Below are 25,160 nucleotides of genomic sequence, written 5' to 3' on the forward strand. Positions count from 1 at the left end.
GAAGCGTTGGAGGTGGACGTGTGTAACTAGCAATGGATGCCCGTGGCTTACTTCTGCTTGCCCTAATTGCAATTGTAGAGTGTGTGTCTGTGAAAGACCTTTATCCTCATGGCGGGAAACGCAGCGCAAAGTTAAACCATGGCGATGTGAGGAAATCAACGCAAATATCGTTGGCTGTTCCGGCAAAGTTTTACGACAGGGAATATGACTACTTATGGGTAAGTTGCTTTTTAATTTTTGATATGGTTCGTTTTGACAAGTTTTTTCCTACCTACATGGTTTGAAATCCGGGTATTAGTGTTTAGCTTGTGACACAAACTGCTAATTATCCCGTGACCAATAGAATACATATTCACGAAATGTTAATAAAGGACATAGTAGGTCGAAATAGTTGCTCTGCATGCAGTTAACCTAGAAAACATAATGTTCATTTATGTGTGCAATATGAGTCAAATACACGTTAGTTGAGCAGATGTTTTGCTAAATTAAAAAACAATAGATACAGCAAGTTTTATAATGCAAAAATGTTATGTGCGTAATGTTTTACTTAATGGCACTCCATGGGGCTCAAAATCGAACAATGTCTTTTTCATGTGCCACAAAATACTTTCCGAAGGTGGCAGGCAATCTGAAAATAACCACATAGATGTTATGACTGCATCAGATCTACATAAAGTTGGCTCTTTTGTGCAGTTATAAATTTACCGATGAGCTTGCATTAAACTAAATCAGATAAATTGTAAGTGAGTTAAACAATTGACATGCATGCCGAATTTGCCATAATCAGTGGCCGTTTTTGCGAGTTCATGAAGAACCCTATAGACTATTCGAGTCGGGAAGCTTGCGGTTTGAAATATAGTTTTCCCAATTTCATACATCCTGACATAACAGTTCGGTGGCTAGACATCTTCCTCAGGCACTTTGTATACCTTATATAAATTAGCATGTTAAAACGAGACGTGTATTACAAGTCTATGCCCACTTTCCAGTTCTTCCCGGTCGTATAGTTTGCAGATATGTGATGCGCCTGCAGAAGAACTGGATTTTTCTATCCGAAAGTTGCTTGCAGCTGTGATTTAAACAGCAGCTGATTCAATTATGGAATGCTTTGTCTTTTCACGCAACGAGGTTTTACGAGCTTCATAAAACACTTCGTTGTGACCTGATTTCTATTCTCCACCGTCTTGATCTAATAAAGGTTTCTCAAACAAACGCTGACCGCATACAAGCCAGGTCGCGGTTACTGTTTGTTGTTACATCACAATGGCATTTATTGCGTTTAAAAGGGCGACCTAGTTTGGGCGGGATCAAGGCCGACAGTTTGCTAGCCGGCGAAAATCACATTTTTTTGCCGCTCTGGCGCTCCCAGACAGTCGGGGCCCAGAGCTTTTGTCCGGTTTCCCCTCCGCTAAGCAAGGAAACCGTAACGGCGGTGGTAGTTAAGCGCTAACACCTATTTCCTAGATACCTGCGTGCTAGGCAGAAATTTCTGCGGCTTGGCAAAAATGCCGGTTTTGTGCTGCACCGGGTGCAGGTAATTATCTGGGCCAGTGGAGAATTTTACAAGGCCGACCCGATCATTATGTTTTAAAAAGCCACTTGATATTTTCGGGATTAATGTAAGTCATCCGGTTACTTAAGGAATTGTTAGACATAAATTTTGAAGAGCAAATTGTAAAGTTGAACGCATCGTCTTGTTCCAACAATTTAGTTCATAATTTTCTTGTCAAAACTAGTGTACCTTCCTTTAATTGACATCAACAACTATTTGTCACGCGAGACATATACCGTACGATTCGGAATCTAAACAAGCTAATGATAATTTGCATTCTTAAACAGTCACGGAAGTATTTTACATTAACCTTTCCAATGAAAGCAAACGCCACAATTGTTTTACCTCTAATGGTTTGTTGGGAGCAAAAAATGCCGAGGCGTCGAACGCTTTGGATAAGTTTTGCGTCGAATTTAAAAAAAACGAAGTACTTTCAAAACTATTTGACCATCATTTTATTCCCAGGTTCACGTTGATGGTTTTATTTCCTTTCAACCTGATGCAAGCGATGCTCCTGAACAGGATTTTCCATTCAACGAGGCCCTTTTGGCCCCTTTCATGGCCGACCTTGACACAACCAATCACGGGGAGGTGTTTTACCGTGAGCATCACGACAGGCGAACCCTGACGCGGGCAACCCTTGACGTCAGAAGAGCGTTTGATGACGCAATAGACTTCGAAGCCGAGTCGGTTTTCATTGTTACTTGGAAGGATGTTGCTGGCAGTTCGTTGAATGGCGACGTGAGTTTCAAATGGAGTTTCCTGACTTTCTAATAGATCGATAAACCACACTTGATTTATCCAATATTCATCGCCATAAATGAACGATTGTTAAGGTTTTACTGCAAATACATCATTATTTTATCGTATACTTGTGGTTAAGTTACGCCGTTTTTGCTTTCAGCTTGCCACCTTCACTTTCCAATCGGTGTTAGTGTCAAACGGAAGGGACACCTACGTTATATTTCTATACCCCGAGCATAAGATGGGAGTGATGTTAGAAGGCATTTCACCACAGGACCCAATTTTCCGAGCACGGTAATGAAACATGGCGTAATCGAGGTCTGCGAAACTTGCAAACTCGACAAGTTGGAAAAACATTGGAGATTGACTAAATGTATTCTTCGTAACTGTATAAAGGACTGTTTGTATTTTCGAACTTGATTTGCACTAGTTTATGAACCAGCAACCAATCAACGCAAGCACTTTTGTGATATTTGTGCACAAGGGGTATGTGCCATGTTTCTTTTGAGCCTAGCAAAGAAAAATACATTTGTTTCAATGGGATTAAAATAACAAAACCCACCTCAATTTACGGCAATAATATGAGCAACTACAAACCATGTTATTGATTATCGCAATAAAGGTTTGTTTGTATCTACAGAGCTGGATTCAACAATGGCCCAAGCAAGTTCCTCGATATGTTCCCAGTCGAAAGTTTGGTTGAGTAAGTTGGTTTGTAACTTACAATGGAAATTAATATTTGTAGATTTCTGTTAGCTCTGCCATTGCGTACTCTCGGGCGCCCAGACGGGGTCGCTTTACTGCTCTTAGGCCCTTTCTTGATGTATCTTCGTTATTTTAAAGTGGTGTCACAGTCTTAGCTAAATTAAAGCCACTTTTACTCTAAAAGTCCACCCTTTGTGTGAAGTATTTCCTTATTTTACCCCACAAATATTCGACCGGGCATTACATACATTATCTCAAATCAGTGGTTCAAAACTATCATAGGCCGGTGACGCATTCATCCATAACAAAACGTGATAACGACGCACCTGAAAAATGTTGACGTGTTTTTAAGAAATATTACAGTGTTTACCTTGTTTTATGGCAACGCAATATGTCATGGAAAAAAGATTCGTCCAAAACTCGAAGAAACCTTGCGACGCCCAAGAAACATTAAACAACGCACCATTTTTTTCTCCAGTTACCGGAACACGGACCGCAATGGCGAATGGATTTTCCAAGTAGGAGGTGAAGGTGTACGACGTAATAATGACGTAATCACTCCCCGAGTTTCCAAGCATCGCAAGCGACAAGCAGGCAATAACATTTACAATCCCCAAGACGTAACACGTAAGTTTAAACTTACCTTCAAAAACATTCAAGGATCAATAAAAACAATCGTGGTGACCTCAGTTTTCTCAAGGTTTCATTCAAATTCATACGTGGCAGTTGCTATACAGAAAATGTCAAGAAAACTTACACTATATATATCAGTGTTTCCCAACCCGTTGTACGCGTACCACCCAGTAATACCTGAAGGCATTCCAGGTGGTACGCGAGCATCTTTTCGTGATTTGCGGATCTAGTTCGAATTTAAAAATACGCAATTGATCTCAAAATATTCGATACTTCATCCCCTAGGTTACTTTGTAACACTCAATTAGATGGTACGCGTCGAATTTGTTTTACCTCGAAGTGGTACGCAACCACAAACAGTTCGGAATCACTGATATATATGATAAAACCACCATGCAAAAACAATACGTGACAACGATACAAACAAATCAATGATAATGAAACAAAGTGGAGATATTGTCTTAATTCCAAGACGATTGTACACGAAAGAATAAGCTCTGTTGTGTCATCAATTATTTGTAATTTGCTGGCCCACATGTACGTGACTATCTTGCCTTTTTGTAGTAACTGAGGGTGACGAAGATGTGAGCATTGTGTTTGCACAAAATCCTACACTCGATTATTGCTCGCGGGTTGAAAACGCATGTCCCGACCCCAACTCCAGGTGTACTAACTACCCATCTGGTTACTGCTGCAAATGCGTTGGCGGCTACTTTGGCAACGGCGCCGTGTGCTTGGGTATCGGTGAGTCTTCAATTTCGTTTTTTGCACTTTTGTGAAAATGCACGTGGTCAAATAGTTTGATAGATGCCAAAGCCGCGTGGTTGCGGTTAACTGGCGAAACCAACAACTGTTATGTGTTCACCTTTACCAGCTGTAGAAAATGACTTAGGTTGTTGTCCCCCGTGACCAATAGCAACATTGTATCTTTGGCATTTGTCTTTCACATCTTTTGTTTTAAACTTCCAAATGCTTAAAAAGGTAACCGAAGTGTGCAGTGTGTCTCAATCGTAAGACTTAAAGGAGGAATGAAGTTTAGAGGTAGAGATAGTAAAGCTTGACTGTTTTTTCTTTTCCATGTCAGAAAACCCAATTCGAACCAACGGCAACGTCAGTGGGACAGTAGATGTGATGACCGATTCAGGTGATTTATTGACTCGCGAGCTAGTTTCTGGACGTTTCCATTCCTACGTCATACCCAACCAAGGGAGGGCTTATACAGCTGTGAGTGGATTGTCACCGGTTCTTGGAAGAGCTCTCCAACCCATGTCTGTTATCGGTGAAATTGTTGGTTGGTTGTTTGCTGATAGCGGACCTGGCGCTGCTAATGGCTTTCACTACACAGGTATTGCTTCTTTTGCCTTTTTTGCTCACTTAATTTTCTTGTTATCTGTACATTTTGAGAGATTGCATTATATTAGAACAATTAACGATATGAGTTTATTGATTATTAGTGTAAAAAGTTACTACGTTTTTACATTGAAAGGTATTAATTTAACCAGAATTCTAAAAAAAATATAAATAAACAAGCTTAAAATTATCCTCTTACCATAATATTTGGGAGAGTGTTTCCTAATTTTAAGTACACCTATTTCTATAAATCTTGTATTATGATAGATTTATCAATTTAGGTCGTGGAAACAGCTGCTGGTTAAATCAATACTTTACATAGAAACTTGCCATGTTGCTCCCTTGCCCATTCCCATTTTTGCAATAAAGTTCACTTCCGCCGACTTCCTATTGCTGTCTTATATCTAAGGATCCCATGAGAAATAAGTTTTTCCTTTCTAAATGAAATTGTCTTGGTGTACAGCAACACAAATTTCATATATGTATGTTTGAACATTTATATACGTGTTGATCTGGTCTTTCAAACTTCAATCAGCTACATTCTTACTTAATAGTGTTTAATCGTGCCTTCATTGTGCATGCACATGGGCGTAAGATAGTCACTATTAAGTTTTGTTTGGATAAATTTACCCAAAGACGTTTTTCGAACACCGAGACGTGAAAATAACGACTGCGCCAAGTTATTACACCATCCATAAATTGGATTTTCTTTTTATTAAAAGGTGGAAATTTTCAGCGACGAGTCAGCCTCAGCTTTTCTGATAAACGGAACCGGTTCGACATGAGACAAACTTTCAAAGGGATCACTATGGAAGGGGACATCCCCGTCGTGTTGAGTCAGACAGACGTGGTTGGTCGACTCCCCAACATTGATCCAGAGAGCGACGTGACAATGGGAGATTTGGTTGAAACATACACCAAGGCAGGCAGAGGTATGGGAGAGATCTTGCTTGTTCTTAAATTTTTATGATATGGATGGTTTCGGACCAATGCCAAAAAGGAGTTGAGGTTTTGCGATTGGTCTTCACTCGAAACTCTGCAATCACAGGCCAGAATTTTTTTTTTACTTTCCTAACGAAGCAAGTTTTAGCGGAAAATAACTTGAGTTTTACCTTGATATACATATCTGTTCATGTTCTTTTTGGCATTTGTTTAAAAAAGTGAATTTTCGCGATTCGGCAAATTTCACAAAGAAAGCCTGTTTCAACAATGTACACAGTCTGTGAAAGTTTAGAGAGCCCTCGCAGTTTATTTTAAGCACCCGGTGGCGCCGGTAAGAATAAGCTAAACTTTGCGCAGTCAGCGAAAACCAGTTTAAAATGTTGAAAAAATTGTCACAACATTCACCGGAGCCACGAGGCCAGTGATAATAGCTCTGCAGACACCAAGACCACTAGGAATTGTGCTGTAACAACAAACCGAATCTTCCGTGGGTCTTGTTGTTAATAGGTTTTATCTATTTGACCCAGAATGCGTTGAACAGTTGACTTTCATTTTGTTTTCTTATCTGCAAGAACTGTCGAGGGCCATCGGCAGTGTCAACAAAAGTGGAATTCCTTTTTAGACATGCCTGCAGTACGCCTGATAAGTTATCTCAATGTGGGCTGTTCTTTTTGGGCATCAACTTGTGGCGACGTTTAAAAAGCGACTAACTTTTGGGTTTTTAATATTATGATGTATCGAAAATGACATTGTGTCGTTGTCAAATGTGTTAAAAATAGTGACAAAAAGGAAATTTTTTCATTAGGTTTCCGTGGTATATCTTTGAATGTTGTACTTATGTCTCGGTGGCATTCCGATTGCCTATTAAGTTCGTTATACCTAAACCTGCTTTTTCATTTTTGTTCTTACAAAATGAATATGGTCTTGCTTTAACTAATTTTTGACTCATGTTTTCAGGTCAAATCACGAGCTCGGCACAGCGCACTTACTCGGTAAACAACAATACACATTCATACAACGTCACACAGACGATAATTTTCAGCGAATGCACTGAAGCGTCACGTCAAGTAAGTAATGACAGATGTAATTTTACGCGTCCTAGCGGGACACTTTAGACACATAGAATATGTATTTATCTACACAGTTATGTGCAGTCTGGAACAAATGTGTTCACCGAATATAGTTATATGCATTTAAAACAGTAAAACATTTCAGCATTCTTGCTGCAAAGATGCTTATTAATCTTCCACCTTGTCTAGCGAATTACCGTTTTTAACTTGTAGCAACGTTATTGTATAGATTCCGGACCGGTTGAGCCTAAAGGTATTTGGGATCTTCCTCAACTATCATGATGATGACAACAACGTTCGATATGCCATGAACAACCAAATTAAAGTCCCAGGTAGCCTTTGAAACTAACCATTTACTTCCATGGCCTGCCTAAATTTAATTGTACAAGCAATCATGCGTGACTTTTTTTCCGCAGATGGAACATCTATTCCAAGCCCATGCGTCTCAGGAACTCACGACTGTGGTACTAATGCTATTTGCGAGCCGCAAGGTGGCACCAATTACAACTGCCGTTGCGTTAGCGGTTACCTTGGTGACGGGCGCACTTGCGAACCCGTGATCGCTTGTGCAACAGCCGTATGTCCCGCAAACTCGGTGTGCGTGGACACCGCGCCCGGTTCCCACCGATGTGATTGTGCGGCTGGATTCGAGAGAAACGCAGTCGGCGAATGCGCAGGTTTGTTCAGGAGTAAACTGGTTTAAACCGGTTTTGTTTGTGCAGATCAAGTTTTGTCGTTTCGATTTAATATAAGTGTGTGTAAATTGGAATCGCCAGATGTGACTTCCTGTAAGGCATTACAAAGGTATACAGGGCATCATACCTTAAGCTGTAACTAAGTTGTTTCTTTATTTTCCGCCTTATATTTATAATTTACTGGAGCCAAACCAAACACTTGGTAATAAACAAATACCTTATGTGGAACTTTATATTTGCCTAACCTTCGACAAACCCTGCTAGGTTGCAAGAGTAACATTATGTAAACTACATCACTAAAGGGCAGCGATCTCTTTCTTGCCCTTTTCAAATAACCAACCAGTTGTTGCACTTCCTTGTAATATGAAAGAAACGAAGCATTTGTATAACCATGCAGCCCTAAACATAAGCCTCCAAGGAACACACCCCATCTCCTAGAAACAGATCTTGTATCCCAAGGGTGTGCCAGCACCACTGGTTAGGAATTACATCAGCACACCATTAAGTTTGCCTAACTTTTTTCAGTGCCCCCCACACAAGTTGTTACGCAACCACCTGCGCCTACAGACCCGTGCACTAGCGCCCCTTGCGGAGCGGGAAGCTGTGCAAGTATTGGTTCAACTTACAGCTGCAACTGCCACTCCGGCTACTACTTCGACGGGCAGACTTGTCAAGGTAAAGATTCTCGAAAAAATGTTGTAAAATTCAGTAATTTTGCTATTCGCTATTTTTGGTTTGGTAGTTTTGTTTTGTTAGACACATTTAACTGATTTTCAATAGATCACCTGATTTCAAATAACTAACTTGAAGAAATAACTGTCATTATATCTATGTTGCGTTAGCGTTCTTGCCACCAGGACGTGAAAAAGTAAATTTCGAAACAAAAAAAAAGCAAACGTGTTATATATTTATATTATTTCCTTGTTTTCAACAGCGGTAATTTTTATCTGAAATTGTTTTTTTCAGATTTGGATGAGTGCGTCGAAAATCGTCACAACTGCGCGGTTGACGCCACTTGCACCAACTTACCCGGTTCTTTCAGCTGTAATTGTAATCCAGGTTTCGAAGGAGACGGAGTAAACTGTGCTCAGTCGACAGGTTCGTAACACATGAAGAAACGTCAGTAGTTTTTGCCAAAATCTTGAAATAAAATGATGCGGGTCACATATTTATTTTCACTTTCCCTCAGATTTGAATTCGTTTGTCCTCAATCAAGCCCTCCTCTATGTTGTTGCTCTGTTTGCAATTTTTAAATATATTCATAATTACCTTTTCAAAAGTTGCTGTTTGAACTTGACGAAAGCGCGGACGAAATAAACCAAACTCTGTTCACGGGTATTCACCTGCAGGTGCTTCACCGGAGTTGACAGAGTGTCAGAAGCAATACAACGAAGCGGACGAATTCTTCCGGAACAATCATGGCCTCCAGGACGGACCGGAGTACCCCGAATGCTCACCAGACGGAAACTTTGCCCACAGACAATGTAACGACTTCACCCAAGTTTGTTGGTGCGTGGATCCGATTCTCGGGGTCATATTTGAAGAAACAATGACGGAGCCAGGAATGGGCTACAACCTAGTCTGTCCGGGTTAGTTGTGGTTCGGTCGTGGAGATTTTTGATGAACGATTGACATGTTGAGCGCCAGTTTCACAACTTGTTTCCTTAACTAATGACGTCCCTGCGTTTTTGCCATGTCGTGTAGCTGGTCATTTTCAAGTCGGCGCAAAGAACCTGATACCACCAGTTATAGATGACAACCTTTCTGGTTATCATGCGTTTACAATACATATTAATTTTATTTAATCATTTTACGTAGAACTAGCTGGTTCTTGCAATGTTATCACATAATATCTTGTTTAGTGACTGCTAATGATATACTGGAAACCACCACTGTTGCACCCCCAGCGACCCCGCCATCCCACTTTACCCAGTGTCAAACGGACCGTTGGGAGGGGGAGCAAAGTCAGGCCAGGAATCCCTCGCGTGTGCCTCTCTATACCCCACTATGTACACAAGCTGGGGCTTACGAACCACTCCAATACCACCCTGACCGTTACTTTATATGCGTTGACTTCAATGGGGTCGAGGTATCAAGGCACAGAGAACAACCAGAATGTAAGTTGGCCTGATTTTGAGCCTGATTATTATGAAAAGGTCCACAATTTGGCTTGTACTGCCTGTTGGTATTCTTACTTTTCACTTTATTTATGTTAAGAAACATTTTTAAACTAATGAGATAAATCGCTTAACTTGCCTTGGTTTTGGTTCTGAATTAAGAAACAGCAGCATCGATGTCACATTTTAAAATTTGGCCCAGGCATTTTATTGACGCACTGAAGACTTATACCCTTGGATCTAACATTTACATATTGCATTAGGTCTTACAGTCTGCCAGCAGATCGCATATTATGCTGACACGGAAAATATTTTCCTGAGAACCAACAAGTTTGTTCCTCAGTGCACAGACGACGGCGCCTTTGCTCGTGTGCAGGTAAATGTTATATCATATGTACCAACACCATTTCTATCGAATTCGGTGGTCGAATATGTGTACGTAATATGCAGCTAATTTTTTTTCAGTAAATTTTTCATGTTTTAAACCGTACTGGTTTCCACCTAATAACATGAACGTGTTTGCTTGTTTTAGTGCGATGTCAACACCCGGTCTTGCTACTGCGTCGACCAAAAAGGAATTGAGGTCCAAGACACTCGACTCCAAACCGAAAACCAGGACGAAATCGTCAGGGCCAACTTTGACTGTGACCGATGTAAGCAACCCTTAAATTATTATGTGATAACTCCTCTAAATATGCTTTTCTGTCAACAACGACGTAGCTTTTCAACTGTGTATCTGCAAAACCCATAGGTTTTTAACATTAATTTCAGCTTTACGTGTCCTTTAACATTCTATTTATCTCGACAGTGGCGGGACCGCAGGGAGATTTCGCTGCACAACTGTTATTTACACAAGGTAAGTAACAATTCAAAAACTGGGTCCTGAATTTTTTACACTTTCCGAAATTTACAAATGCCCTTTGTTTGTATCCCCAAACTTTCCAACTTTAAACTTTTCACTAATAATTTTCCAAGCAATGAGTTTTTGCACCAAGCGTATCCTATGCTATTCATATTTCAACGCTTTGCTTTACAGCAATGGGTTACAACTCTGTTCCCCTACCTATAACCGATTCTAGCGTCGCCAAAAGGATTTACTCACGGGCCGGTCAAACAGCTGTCGGTGTTGCGTTCGATTGTGCGAAACAAACAGTTTACTGGACTGACGTTTCGGGAGGAGGAATTTACAAAGCTCCATTGACTGATCCTAACTCACGAAAAACTGTTGTAAAGAAAGGCATAAGATCGCCGGAAGGTAATTTTTCTTAACTTTTTCGAGCATGAAATTGCGAAAAACATTCCTTTCGCTTTACCTACTCATTACTACCGAGCAACACAAAGCTACTTTCATGATTAAGTATTGTTATGTAATACAAAATAATATTATGGTGCTGTTGCTGCCAGGCATATTATATTTTAGTAATGTCGGTCAATATAAGTTACATTTAATTGTGCCAGAAGGTCAGATTATTAAAAATAAAAAGCCAAATAATATTACCGTTAAAAATACAGTAAGGAACAAGGAAGTAACAATCCTAACAAAATCATCTGAATGAGTTCTTTCTATTGTTCTAACTTTTCATGTTTTGGTGCAATTTTGAAGGTGTTGCGGTCGATTACGTGTCGGGCAATGTTTACTGGACTGACACCGGAATGAACCAGATCCAAGTAGCCCGAGCTGATGGTTCGAATAAGATGACAGTCGTTTCCACTGGAATTGTCGACCCTCGTGGAATTGCTGTTGATCCATTCGGGGCGTAAGTTCATTACCGTCTTTGTATCTTGTGGTAGTATTTTTTGCCTGTCAGAAACTGTTATCGTATATTCGTTACACTCGACTTAGCTACAGAAAAGGAAATCTTTTAATCCAGTGGGTAATCTTAACCGGAGGTGCGTGAATGGTAAATTATTAGGTTTGGGCTGGGTTTAAAAGTTGTATCAGAAGTGAGTGCTAGAAATGGTTGGTGATTTCAAAGAGCTGTAAACAATTAAAAAGGTTAAGAATCACTGATTTCAATACTTATTGCCTGTCTTGAGAGTAACAAACTCAGGAAGTGGTTTTATTTTACTTATTATTCCATGACGAAAAACTGCCAAAAATCTCGGTTGTTACCCCCGCCATGAAGCACTTCAACTGCATATTTTTCGCCAAAACTATTTTACCCGATTTTCGGAATCGATGAACTTCATCAAACTAAACTAAACTCGTGAAACCAAACCTTGTTTCCATAATCTCCAAATTATATCGTTACTTTGCAGAAAGATTTACTGGAGCGACTGGGACAGATCAAATCCCCGTCTGATGGAAGCCAACATGGACGGAACAAACGCTCGAACTTTCCTAAACAACGGCGTCTACCTCCCGAACGACCTGACCATAGATCAAGTAAACAGAAGGCTTTGCTATCTTGATGCCGGTAGGTCTTTTACATTGCACTTTTGATTGTTGAATTGAAGATGGAGATCTTTGTTTGGGATTTTCACGGTTTTATTTTAACTTACCAACAATAAGTCTCATCGACAGATCAAATCTATTTAGCATCAATCGAGGACATATGCTTACTGTTATTCGTTTAGAATTCCTTTTTTATTTCAAATTAGTTTTTTTTTTCAATAACCCAATAATTTTCGGCTCAATAAACGACATGGTTGGCTTAAATGCGGGAAATAAAGTGAAACTTGTGGTAAACGCTGCTGTTTTTATTTTAACAATCGTTACGAAATATGACCAAAAGCTGCCTTCAAATTTGCACAAGCACACAAAGTTATTCTTATGTATGTTTCATATTTGCCAGGTCATGGACACCAAAAAGTTGAGTGCATGAATCTGGATGGAACGCAGCGTCGTGTGGTCGTTGACATAACCACTATCCGAAATGGTATCAGACCATTCGGGTTGGATGTGGATGGTGATATGGTTTACTTCTCCGATCGTTCAGGGTGAGTGTTTGTTCAGTTTTAAATAGCACTGGTCTTATTTGATTTAAAATCGGTTTAACGTGCATTGTTTTATATAGGTACATAATATATTTATTGCATGTTCCTGACAATTATAAGCGTCCGTTTTCATAAAAAAATAGTTTATATTAACGTGATTGACATGTACCTTATAACGACCTATTTATGTACAAATACCTCAACAGTCTGCACATTACGTAGGCGTAGGCTGTTTCTGGCATATACTAATGCAGGTATTTTTGTTTTTCAGTCATCTGTATGCCGTTGACACCCATACCAACGAATGGGTCAGCACCAGTGGGCCTGTGGGTGCACATGGACAAATGTTTGGTGTTGCTATCGCATTTACTCAGTGTGCAGGAGGTAAGCATTTAACAGTAGGCTATTAATGTAGAGATTTTTTTTTTTAACAAATCTACCTCATTTGTGTGCAGGTGTAAACGGTTGCAGCAGATTATATGGAGGATGCAGTCACCTATGTCTCCCCGTTGCTGGAGGAAGGGTTTGCAAGTGTCCCAGCGGTGCGGTGAACTGCTCAGAGCAGTAGTATTACCTAATTAATTGACATAACTTGTAAATATATCGTGATGCCAACTGCCGCACGCCCAACAACATTGCCTTTGACTGAACGCGGTGCATCAATTCACAACGATTCGGTTGGCTTTTGTAGTTTTTAGAGATTTAGTTCTTTGTACATTTTCTCGTCTCGCGATTTGTGATGTTCATTGGTGGAATTGTTTCATCCTGGTTTTCAAGAGGCGAGCAGATGCGAAACAAAATAAACTATTCAAATATATGTTGCTTTGTGATTGAATTGTGAGGCAGACAAGTGCTCATAGACAGTTCATAATATTCTGAAAAAGTAGCAAAGCATCTTAGCTAAACACCGCATATCAGTATTTCTATTAAAAAAGTTTTGCCCGCGGGGAATGCCTGTCTTGTACTCCCCTGTCATAGAGAAACAGTGATGTCACAAGGAAACCGGTGATGCATTGGGTTTAAATTTATGGTTAAATGAGCAGGGAGTCACGTGCTGTTGCCAGAGCGATTTTCTATTCACTTGGTGCTGTGGAAAAGTTAGTTGAAAAAGCACCAAAATGTTCAAGTGTTCATAGCTCAAAATTGAATCACAGAATTAAGTATACCTTAATTTGTGATTGTTTGTTAGGCCCGCCTCTTTTCTACGCATTCAGTTCAAAATTAGTTGCAGAATAGTTGCTTAAAGCGCCCCTCAGGGGGCATTTCGCCTCTTGGTCGGACATTATTTTAGCTGAATAGGCTGCAAAAAATGTAAGTTGGTTTTGCCCTATCCATAGGCGTCGATTTAGGGGTGACTGGGGTGACATGTCACCCCTCACAAACAAACAGGGGTGACAACGTGTGCATTGTCACCCCTGGATGTCGTTTAAATTAAAAATTATTGCCAGAAAAAAACACACACTATGCGTTAAGCTATTTTCCTGTATTATCAATGTCACAATCTTGACACACAGGAGTGTCGCGTGGAATGGTAAGAATCGGCATTGTTGCGTAATAGATTTGTTTGTTATTTTATAATTACTAAATCTGCAATAGACCGAGTGAAACAAAAATGTGTCGCTTTTAGTAAGGGTGTCCATAATTAAAGTGTTTAAAACTTAGTGCTACAACAACATGATTCAGTGTAAAAACAAAGTGACACGAAACGGAATTTGCGTCGTTTGCCTACGTTTAGGGCGATACGACCGACGAAATGTTTTTTACGTGTTTTTTAAACCTGGAAATGTCACCCTTAATATTTTACAAAACGTTGAAAAATCGACGCCCATGGCCCTAACCCTTTTCTTCGCAATGGCAAAATAAATTGTCACAGGAAAGTTGCTTTGGTTGCCCCCTGGGACTGTTTTGCTATCCTATTGGACATTAGAGGCTCCTCAGATCCTTGCTGTGTCTCGTCCGATGCAGCTGCAATCATTTTTTTTCTCTTGAAATAGTACCAGTAGATTTTCATGGGTCACCGACCACAGGAATTGTTGTGGGCAAACAAGCAAATCACTCAGCATAGGTATTAATGTTGATGGCCTTCAAAACTTGATTTTGGGGAATTAATACTGATATGGAGCCTGAACGAAAACAATTTAAAAGCCAATTCGCATTGAGACATTCGCTAAAAAATAATAATCCTTGAGGGATAAAGACATAGAAATCTTAATTTTAGAACTGTTTCAGAACGAGAGGTCGGGGGTTTCCCTAACGACACACATGTGTTTTGTTTTTATTTTGTCGGACTTCGGTAAAACGTTTTTTACAGCTATTCGGTTTGTTGAATAAGGTTCAGGGTTTGGTTGTAATTGTATCAACAGCCCTGGTTGTTTGGGCCAACGTCTCGCACAGGCACAATTTACGTCATATGTGTAGCCCAGGCTTGGACGCTTGGACGTGTTTTTCGGTATTCATGATTCCGACTTTGTGTATCAACAATGGACTGACGTCACAATGTTGCAGGTAAAGATTGGCTGAAAATGCATTGGTTTAGACAAGTCTTCAATAAAACACGCAGCAGTAACTCCTTTCAATAGGAACATTTCACGTTCAGACAAAGCAGAAAATGTCGAGGAATGTATGTTAATGTATCGAGCACCAAAAACGAAAATATACGTAAAGACAAAGAAAAACGTTTGGAATTAATGGCAACTGGTGGGTCTGGTGGTTACAGGGGTTTGGTGTCTGCTTTAACTGCCACGTTAGTAGAAAAAATCATAGCATAGCAATAAAAGACACGAAATCCAATGATAAATGTGTTCTCCTAATTCTCTATGTCAGTAAGATATTAATATTTACGAATATTAGTTGTACACACTGCCAAAAAAACATAACACTTTAATGTCTGTCTACTGCTATTTTCCATGCGATCAAGACATACTCACCACCCAGATTGGAAAGTTTGTTTTATGTGCGGAGGATTTCGTTTCGGCGATCGTTAATTGTGCGGACGATCGCAACGTTTTTTGTATGTTAATGCATTAGCTAATTAATATTGCACGGATTATCGGTAAATTCTCGCAAAAGGATATATCCTCCGCGCACAGCATTTTTTCCAGTCTGGCTCGCCACGATAAATTTCTCATAAAGTTTTTGTACTCAGAAATACTAAACATTTATAGATCACTTTTTGGTCACTTGTAGGGTATTCTAAAAACTTTACTGTATCTATGGACAGTTTACTGGAAACGATTGTGGGAAGTGTGACAGATTGTCAAGTTTGTTATTTTCGTAGAGTGTCCTATTTCATCTTTAATGCACATTGTAGAAATATTATCAGTGTAATACATAAGCGTATCAAAAATTTACGCAACCCACACAATTGGCATTTGCTGAAAAATAATCTTTAGCGCAAATTACTAACCAACACAGAAATGTTTACATATTGATGTTCCCTGAATTTGCTGGGCCATGTCTAGTTCTGTTAACGGTAATAGAAATATGGTGAAAGTGTTTAAGAGTAAAAATTTTTTAACCTGATTTATGCATTTTAGTCTCTTCTCTGCAGATGCCAGTTGTAATGTTAATTAATTAGACTTATCCATCTGTGAAAATGTCTGAGCTTGAGACGACAAAAACAAAATTGGAAACAAGCTCTACAGCTTTGTTGGACCACAATCTCAAAACGAAAAATTCGAATGCAAAGTTAAACATTGTTGCTGAAGCTGGCGCTGAACATTTTAAACTTGCATCAAAGAAAAGGACTGCGGAAATCAGCAAAATGAAACAGTCGAATCAGTCATTAATGAATAGACTTAAAATCTTTTTGCCTGAAATGAAAGCTGCAAATAAGGAACTTGAAGGAAAAAATCAAGACGAACTTGAACACTTGGATGTGGAAAATATTGACGAATGTCCACAAGTCGTAGAAATGGACATCGCATTGGTGCAAGACCTTCAAAAAACAGCGTTGCAACAGTTTTTGGAAGAATCAGACTGTGATTCATCATCATCAGATTCTGATTCCTCTTTGTCAGTTTCTGATGATTTTGTTTTAAAAAATAATGAAAATCCAACTGTTAGTCAGTAAGTTGTCATTCTAATATATCTTCTAATATTGTTTGGGGGGTGGGGGAGTTTTTTTGTTCTGCTCAAAATAAAATCACTTAAGTTGAAGTGCTGCTTATTTTTCCTGTTGCACAAAATTGTTGATGCATTGATTTGATTTTTTTGATGACCGTTAGGCAAAAACGTTACATGTGTTGTCATCCCGTTCTTGAACCAATATTATGTTATTTTTACAAATACCCTTACAGTTAGTGCCAGAAATTGCACTGGAATTTCACAAATACCCTTACAATTAGTGTTTTTTTATACTTTTTAGCACAATAAGATCATCTCCACGAGTAATAGTCACTGCAATTTCTTGTGTGAAGTACCTGTACATGCTATGAATGCCTTGGAAAGTCTTCTTTTCGTTTGTTTTTTTCATCTTTACTGGGCTATTCCAATTTGCAACCAACTCATGTATCCAGCAATATTTGTTATTACAAGCAAAACTTCTGTTACATGAAAGATAGGCATTTTTATCATTTGTATAGCCAACAATACGCTATTTATTATCAAGTATTATAGATTAAAATGCAAAAACATGGAAAAGGTGAAAAAGGAAAAGGAAGTTGTAAAAAGAGAAATGCTGGATGTCATCGATGTTTTATCAAATGAATTCAATTTGCCGTAAGGATAAAAAGAAATCTAAAAATAAAATAAAGTGTTTGTCTTATATAAGTGATCTCTACAGCCTCCATGTGGTGGAAAGCCTTGTCAGAATGATTGAAAAGGAGGAATGCACTGTTCCTTTTATTGCCCGTTACCGAAAAGAAGCAACAAACAATATGGAAGTGGATAAATTGAGGCAATTTGTTGATTCTTTATCAGAACTGAGGTAAAAAGTAATATATACATATAAAATGGTTAGATGTTTGTTCCCTAAGAGTGGCATTGCCTCTTTTTTGTGGCCATTTCTCTTCTCAATTCTGGTTCTTAATTTATTGGTTATCATTGGACTTCTTAAAACAAGACTGCGAAAATGAATGTATGTGACATACGAACAAATACACACTGCACATTATAAAATAGAGGATACACAAACTCCTGTTCCCAAGAAACTACATTTAACACCAGTTACACATAAAAATTGTTCTATCAAATATTCAACAGCATGGTAAGATCGGTGGGAAGTGCCTTAATTTAAAAAAAAAATGTAATCTTAGTTGTGATTAGGTAAAGTTATACTGCCAAACCTTTACTAATTTGCAATAGTTCTGGCCATTGCATTGCCTAATTCCTCGTAATTTTCTATTGTGAAGGGATGTGCAAAAGAAGGCTATTATAATGATTAAAAACATTGAAAAACAAGGAAAACTTGACGAGAAGTTAAGAAGATCAATTTGTCTTGCACAAACTAAAGAAGAATTAAATCACCTGGTTGGTATTTATAGAAAGATAACATTGAGTCAATTTTTTTTTTTTGAAAGCACAAAAGCCTCAATATCTTTTTACATGTGGAATATAAAGTAAGATTTGCTGATAATATTTACTCTATTTACATTAAAATGTTAACCATGTTAAGGCAATTGCATTAATGTTTGTTTTTGACAGTTTGCACCTTTTAAGCCCGATCGAAAACACACCCTTGCAGACCGTGCAAGAACTGCTGGATTGGGAGATGCTGCAACCGAGTTTTTAGACAGAAAAAGGGTTAATTTTAATTTTAACAAATGGATCCACAAAAGCACAGAAGGGAGGAAAGATGGCCAGGAAGTTAAGAAAGGAGTTCAACATTTGGTGGCTGAAACCATTGCAAAAGACCCAAACACATTGGATCAAGTCAAGAAGATGTTAGCATGTTTGATTGATAAACAGTTTTTAGTATTAATAGTTAATACTTTCAGTAAATTCCTTTCTTTTTTTTGCTACTACCAGATCTCACTATTAAGTATACTTGCATGATTTGGTGTAGGATGGCCTATTTTTTTGTACAAGTGTTATTTTTAAATACCATACCCAGGACATTTCGTTACCCATCTTTATGACCAAGTTTTTCCGAAGATATTACTTGCAGATTTCAGCACAGATATATGACAATTGAAACAAAGGTGCATGCACCAAAGAAGAAGAATGACAGTGAAAAGTTGGATGCAAATAAACCAAATGAAAAATATCATCTCTATTTTGACTTTCAATGCAAATTACACTTTCTGAAATCTTATCAGGTAAAAGTATACACTACAAAGGTGTGTGTTTCACAGCAAAAGTGCAAGGCATGTCAGGGTTCAGGTTGATACTGAAATCCACATAATCAACTCCCACACTGACATATTTGCAAAACATTGATTCACAATTGCTTGAATCAATTCTGACCAAATATGTATGTATAATTTGTACTCATTGGTAATTATATTCATGACCCAACCCCAATACTCATCATAGTTAAAAGCAGATTATCTTTGAGTGCCCATCATTGTATTTCTCGGCATGTGTTTTGTTAACATTTGTGCATATACAGATTCTTGCAATTAACCGTGCAGAGGCCCAGAAACAGATTTCAGTGAAGGTCCAAATTCCAGATCGTGACGAGTCATCATTTTTATCTTGGTGTGAAAGGAATTGGGCAAATTATCAAGATGAAAGCATGGTGGTAAGCTTTAAAGAGTTTGGAGTATTGCAAAATATCTTTTCTGCTAATATGGTGTGTTTTGAACTTATGGCAACCAAAATTAATTTTCAGGAATTTGCCCAACATTGCATCAATGATGCCTACACAAGACTAATAAAGCCACTTGTAATCAGATGTGCCAGGTAACTCAAATTGATTAGCATATTTTTGTTTGGATTTCATTACCATGTTTTTTATCAGGTCTGAACTAACAAGAAGGGCAAACTTGGACTCAGTCCTGGTTTTCTCAAGAAACCTCAGTAAACTTTTGTTGACAGCTCCAGTGAGGGATAGAGTTGGTAATTTTAGTTTAACGAACAATTGAGCAAGTGTTTGTTGTGATTGATGATTCGGTCACTATGCAACAAACTTTTCTCAGGATACTCTAAAACTTTTACTTTTATGCAGAAACATCGATCACAATAAATAGATTTTGCTCTTATTTATGTCAGCAATATGCCTGAGACCTTAATTTACTGTTTGTGTTTTTTTTTACATTGCCAGAAAAATTTATTTTTGCATTCTTGAAACCAGATTTGTTTTTGATTGACATAAGCCTGTTTAACTATAAGTTAATCCTGTTCAATTAAGTTTGATGAAACAGTAACAGCACAATATATTAAGATAAAATAATTTTCCAAAATAATAGTAGAAAGTAGTAGATACACGCTGCAACAAAGATTTCAAAACATAAATTATGTGTTTTCAGTGCTGGGAGTTGACCCTGGATATAAACATGGATGCAAGTGTGCTGTTTTATCTTCAAATGGCGATGATGTGCTTGCCACAGATGTGTTCTACCTTCACAATAAAAGCCAAGCACTCAAAAAAGTAAGGATAAATTCATTTTTACTTTGTAGCACATTTGTCAGATGAGCTATTCAGAATAAAGAATCCGAAGGATTCGAATCCCAAACTTTTTGAATCCAACTTACAGAGTAAACCAAATTGGATTCTGTGTATAATTATCTTGCAGTCATTTATCACATTTTTTGGGCACATATTTTCTTTTGGTCAACACAATGCCAATAGCATGCTATGATTGAAAATGTGTCTGTAATAAATATATACAAACAATTGTTTTGGCCGAGTTGAGAATCATTTCTAATTCTCTTTGTTTGCTTGTCAAAAGTTGTTACATCACACAGCGGCAAAAAAAATTCAAACTGCAACATATATAAGTATGACACATAACATATTGCTCAGGCTTTCTAAATAATCACATTGAAAGCGATACAGGATATAGTCTTCTCGATTCAATTTAACTATTCTAGAATAGCATGTTATTGTATATTGCCCATCCCTACATACTAACCCCCCTTAATAAACGAAGTAAGTTAATATTACACAAATCAAGACTGAACAAATGTTTGCTATTTTCACTGATAAGGCAAGTTTTTTTTAAAAAACCAAAGTTTTAACATTTTACACCACAGTATGCTGGCATGGTTTTGCTTAAAAAACACTAATGATATAAAACTGTTTAAAAAGTCTGCACCTGTTTAAAACATCTTGCCCAATTTAGATGCTCCATCTATACAAAACTCACCAATTTCAAGTGATAGCAATTGGAAATGGAACTGGATGTTCCGATACTGAAAAGTTTTTTGCAAGAGTCATTTGTGAAACTCACAACCCCAATTTACTATACTGGTAAGACTAGTTATATTCAAGTATTTTTTTATGAATGGTTCCTGAGAGCTTATTTATGAATGGCTTCCAAGAGGGGCAAAATTATAGTCAATGAAATAACTAATTTTTATCAAACTTAATTTTAAATATGAAGAAGCATATGATCAATAGTGATCAGTGGGCTGCAGACAGTGTACGTTATTCAAGCCTGCAAGGCCGTCCTCATTCACCAGTTTCACTGTAGGGATCGGACTAGTTGAAACATTGTCTACTGTCTACAGCTCACTAATTTTAAATAACTTTTGAATGTTGACAAAAACACTACTTTTAGGTAGTATGAAAAAAATACAATCAATAAAGTTGAAACAGAAATATTACTGCCAGAAGTAAAATAAGCAGAAATTAAAATTAGTGTAAAAAGTGTGAGAAAAAAGGTCAACAACTCTTGTTACTTCAGTATCGTCAATGAAAGTGGTGCATCCATATACAGCGTTACCGAAGATGCAGAAGCGGAACTCCCCAAACTTGAACCGAACTTACGTAGTGCGGTTTCGATAGCAAGACGCTTGCAGGATCCCCTAGTTGAACTCATTAAGATTGATCCCAAACACATTGGAGTGGGAATGTACCAGGTATGGTTTTTGTTTTAGATTAAACATTTTTACAAGAATGTCTTTAATCGATTTAAACTTATTTGTTAAACATTTATATTCTCATATGCACCAGTGTACTTTGGCCACAATATATCCCGTAAAACCACTGAGCTCCTGTAGCTCAGTTGGTAGAGCGTTGGGCCTGGTTAGCCCAGGGTCGTGAGTTCAAACCTCACCGGGAGCTTGATTTTTTAAATCTTGCTCCGACTTGTCAGGAAAAGTGGCTGATCCGGCTAGGCTGCATTGCCTGGGCTGCCAAGCCTGAAAACCACATAATTATATGAGAGTATTTATCATCAAAATCTCGTGATAGTCTTATGGCCAAAGATTTAGTAGCAGATAATTTAAACAACTTCTTTAATAAAGTGTTTCATAAGGTTCTCAATTAATACATATAGTTTGCCCTATGCTTGTAGGTATTATAGGTATTGCTAAAATAATGGATACCGATTATTGACAGCGAATGCAAGATTTAGTATGCTTTAACTCACATTTATCAGCATCACTACAAATTGTACATGCATTTTTACACAAAAAAATGGATTTGCATGAAACGAACACAACCAACATCAACGCTTGAATAAGAAAAAAAGTGGAATTATGTCACTACAGCAAAAATACAAACTAATATTTGTGTTAGAACAAGTGTTCTTCTGATCATTGGGGTAAATAATGACTTCATTACAATCGGCACAATCCAGAATAAAAGATTTTGTGTTTGTGCTACATATTTTCTGGTCAGTGACAGATGATCAGTTAAATAATATCTTCATGTTTCACAGCATGATATTCCACAGAACATGTTAAAAGCAGCTTTATCTAATGTTGTTGAAGACTGTGTTACATTTGTTGGAGTTGACTTGAATGTTGCTGGACCCTCCCTGCTTCGGTAAATTAATAAATGACTGATTGTCTGTTTTAAAATGTTTACAATTGAGTCGTTGTTATATAAATGAAAGTATCATAGAAAAATTGATATTAGCCGTCAATTTTAAATGTCAGAAATTTTTCAACTGGTTTCTTTTTTTTAATGATAAACTTTTTGTTTTGCTGTGTGAAATTGTAATGTTGACAATCATCGAAATGAAGTATGTCATTTATTAGACATGTCGCTGGATTAAAACCTGCCCAAGTGAAAAATGTTGTTGAGTGGAGACATAAGAATGGGGAATTCAAAAACCGTCAACAACTTCTGTTGGTAAAAGGCATTGGAGAAAAAACTTTCAAGCAATGTGCAGGTATATTGATATTGAAAAAAATATTATCTATTTTGGTTCTGATAGTACAACATGTATATTTTTTGGGGCACAAAAAATATGTTTTGTAGAAATTTTTATTTCATTTTTAATTGTTATTTACCCAGTAGCAGTTAAGTAGAAAAGATTATTCAGTGGCATAACAATAAACAAACCAAACATGCACAAAAGAATTTCAAAAACTTGCTACTTGGTTGTTTGGAAACATAGACAACTTTAAAAAAAAAAAAATAATAATTTAATGGTTTTGCATCACATAAATTATAGCTGTTTGAATGTACACCAATTAAATTTTGATATTTCATTGTACTTTGCATACATTTCACAGGCTTTATGAGGATTACTCATGACAAGTCGTTTAACTATCACACAGAGGAGGATTGTGTTGTAAAAAAGGAAGAAATTAAAGTAGAAAATGGTGGCAAACGAAAGTTGAGAAACAGCAAAACTTCAAGTAAAAAACAAAAATTATCAGAAGAATATTTACCGAACCCTCTCGATCAAACTAATATTCATCCAGAATCATATGAAATATCACAAAGGTAATTTGCCTCATGTTTACATATCAATCTGTGCATTTACTTAATATGTCATTTCTGTCACGAAAATATTTGTAGTATATTAAAAACAAATTATAAAAAATATTACTGCAACTGATAAACGTTTATACATCAAGGTTTTTAAAGCACGTCAAATGTGACATCACAAAGATTGGCACACCTGAATTTGTTTCTCAATTGAAAGCAACAATGAACAAAGAATGTGAGTGATAGGCAAAACTTTTTACTGTAGTTGTGAGGGTGATGATCATGGGCGTCCGCAGGGAGGGGCAAGGGGGGGCGCATGCCGATGTGACGATAATATTGCCCCCCCGCTTTGTTTCCTGCGGACGCCCATGGTGATGATCATAGGCGTCGATTTTTAATGTTTTGTAAAAAATAAAAAAGGGTGACTTTTCCAGGTTTTAGAAACATGCAAAAAACATTTCGTCGGTCGTATCGCCCTTAACATCGGTAAAGGACACAAATTCTGTTTCCTGTCACTTTGTTACGTAACAATCCACGAAACACTTGTGTTTGTCCTGATTGTGACGGTGCAGGGGTGACGATGCATGCGTTGTCACCCCTGTTAGTTTGTGAGGGGTGACATGTCACCCCTATATCGACGCCTATGGTGATGATCGTTTAAACTGCTTTACTTTTTGCAAAATGCCAGGCAAGCCACAGCTGCTGTATTTACTCTGGTTTAATAAAATATTTTTGTTGCATTTTTTTCCCTTGAAGGTTTTCACTGGATTAAAAAAATTGATGAGTTAATTTGCACAGACATTTATGTTTTATTGCATTAGTCTGTTACAAACTTAGGCAACCGATAATGAGAAGTTAATTTGAATTACAATTACTTGGGAGATTTATTAAGCTCAGCAATTTCTGCAATAAACTGATGCAGAAAAATCTGTTTCCAGCTCTCCCTTCTCTGTCAACAAAACTTTCTGTCGGGGAACCGACTCTGCAGCTGATTGTTGACGGATTGTCACAACTTAAAGGATTTCGAGATATTCGTGAAACCATGGAACCTTTGTTGAGGAGGGGAAACAGCAATGACCTTCGACCTGGTGACGTTGTTCGAGGACGGGTTATAAACGTCACAGATTTCGGTGTTTTTGTTGACATTGGCACAGGACAGGTAATTTTAATGTTAGCGCATGAATGTTTTGTCATCCTGGACTGTTTAGTTGTATTGGCTATTTTTATTGATCAAACTGGGGACATAAATAATTATGAAACATAATCAACTTAAATTGAAGATATGTCTAGGTTTTATACAATATTAGGCATTTTATTCAGCTATTCAGTTTGTTCTAAAGTGTTTATAATTTTATTGCATAGCCACCCACAACTTATTGAGGTTAAAAAATGGTTTATGTTAAATTTTTTTGTCTTTTTCATCAACAATGTTTTTGGCTTTAAGAAAGATACGAAATGTTTTTAAGAATGCCCTTTTGCATCTGTCGAAAATGAATGGACGCTGGGAGGAACTGAAGGAAATTATTGGCCCAAATGATGTCATTACAGTGGCGGTGGTCAAAGGTCTGCCTGGAAAAACTGCTGTTAGACTTGTATCCGCAGACTGTGTAGAAAAATTAAAATTCACATAACATTCGATCTGCCTGC

The 25,160-nt window shown here is 37.7% G+C and overlaps 3 protein-coding genes and 1 non-coding gene across 5 annotated transcripts; all 4 read left to right on the forward strand.

Annotated features, from left to right (window-relative positions):
* On the forward strand, positions 1-13,556 carry LOC145890494 (nidogen-2-like). The gene is made up of 24 exons (XM_082981589.1): positions 1-218; positions 2,018-2,293; positions 2,457-2,590; positions 2,937-2,999; positions 3,480-3,628; positions 4,199-4,378; positions 4,719-4,979; positions 5,707-5,916; positions 6,884-6,993; positions 7,226-7,328; positions 7,413-7,673; positions 8,217-8,366; positions 8,658-8,789; positions 9,041-9,280; positions 9,554-9,808; positions 10,072-10,184; positions 10,341-10,461; positions 10,617-10,664; positions 10,845-11,063; positions 11,412-11,565; positions 12,068-12,225; positions 12,604-12,748; positions 13,017-13,129; positions 13,201-13,556. Exons 1-24 carry the CDS (start codon positions 33-35, stop codon positions 13,311-13,313), a joined length of 3,894 nt encoding a protein of 1,297 aa, XP_082837715.1. The 5' UTR covers positions 1-32; the 3' UTR covers positions 13,314-13,556.
* Positions 13,557-16,315: 2,759 nt separating this feature from the next.
* LOC145890499 (uncharacterized) lies at positions 16,316-17,304 on the forward strand. Its single transcript, XM_082981593.1, has 2 exons — positions 16,316-16,813; positions 17,112-17,304. The coding sequence occupies exons 1-2, from the start codon at positions 16,341-16,343 to the stop codon at positions 17,179-17,181; spliced, it is 543 nt and encodes a 180-aa protein (XP_082837719.1). The 5' UTR covers positions 16,316-16,340; the 3' UTR covers positions 17,182-17,304.
* On the forward strand, positions 17,274-25,149 carry LOC145890495 (S1 RNA-binding domain-containing protein 1-like). 2 transcript variants are annotated; one of them, XM_082981591.1, is made up of 17 exons: positions 17,274-17,464; positions 17,529-17,672; positions 18,097-18,214; positions 18,389-18,627; positions 18,852-19,002; positions 19,296-19,427; positions 19,518-19,588; positions 19,647-19,744; positions 20,155-20,276; positions 20,971-21,098; positions 21,535-21,709; positions 22,513-22,619; positions 22,835-22,968; positions 23,315-23,528; positions 23,663-23,748; positions 24,452-24,672; positions 24,980-25,149. In XM_082981591.1, exons 1-17 carry the CDS (start codon positions 17,379-17,381, stop codon positions 25,142-25,144), a joined length of 2,391 nt encoding a protein of 796 aa, XP_082837717.1. In that variant the 5' UTR covers positions 17,274-17,378; the 3' UTR covers positions 25,145-25,149. The 2 variants fall into 2 exon arrangements, with proteins under 2 accessions (XP_082837717.1, XP_082837716.1); XM_082981590.1 differs by having other exon boundaries at positions 19,296-19,588.
* Positions 21,841-21,914, forward strand: Trnat-ggu (transfer RNA threonine (anticodon GGU)). The gene has a single exon. It is a non-coding gene; the product is annotated as a tRNA-Thr (tRNA).
* Positions 25,150-25,160: the final 11 nt, after the last annotated feature.

The sequence above is a fragment of the Ascidia mentula genome, chromosome 2, assembly GCF_947561715.1.
Source record: "Ascidia mentula chromosome 2, kaAscMent1.1, whole genome shotgun sequence".
NCBI classification, from domain to species: domain Eukaryota; kingdom Metazoa; phylum Chordata; class Ascidiacea; order Phlebobranchia; family Ascidiidae; genus Ascidia; species Ascidia mentula.

Excerpts from the sequence above, each read along its gene's own strand:
- LOC145890494 (XM_082981589.1), top strand. The coding sequence starts at position 33 with ATGGATGCCCGTGGCTTACTTCTGCTTGCCCTAATTGCAATTGTAGAG. Across the intron at positions 219-2,017 it reads GGGAATATGACTACTTATGG|GTTCACGTTGATGGTTTTAT; the intron begins GTAAGTTGCTTT and ends TTTTATTCCCAG. Across the intron at positions 4,379-4,718 it reads CGCCGTGTGCTTGGGTATCG|AAAACCCAATTCGAACCAAC; the intron begins GTGAGTCTTCAA and ends TTTCCATGTCAG.
- LOC145890499 (XM_082981593.1), top strand. The coding sequence starts at position 16,341 with ATGTCTGAGCTTGAGACGACAAAAACAAAATTGGAAACAAGCTCTACA. Across the intron at positions 16,814-17,111 it reads GAAAATCCAACTGTTAGTCA|CACAATAAGATCATCTCCAC; the intron begins GTAAGTTGTCAT and ends TATACTTTTTAG.
- LOC145890495 (XM_082981590.1), top strand. The coding sequence starts at position 17,379 with ATGGAAAAGGTGAAAAAGGAAAAGGAAGTTGTAAAAAGAGAAATGCTG. Across the intron at positions 18,215-18,388 it reads AAGAAGAATTAAATCACCTG|TTTGCACCTTTTAAGCCCGA; the intron begins GTTGGTATTTAT and ends TGTTTTTGACAG. Across the intron at positions 24,673-24,979 it reads TTGACATTGGCACAGGACAG|AATGCCCTTTTGCATCTGTC; the intron begins GTAATTTTAATG and ends AATGTTTTTAAG.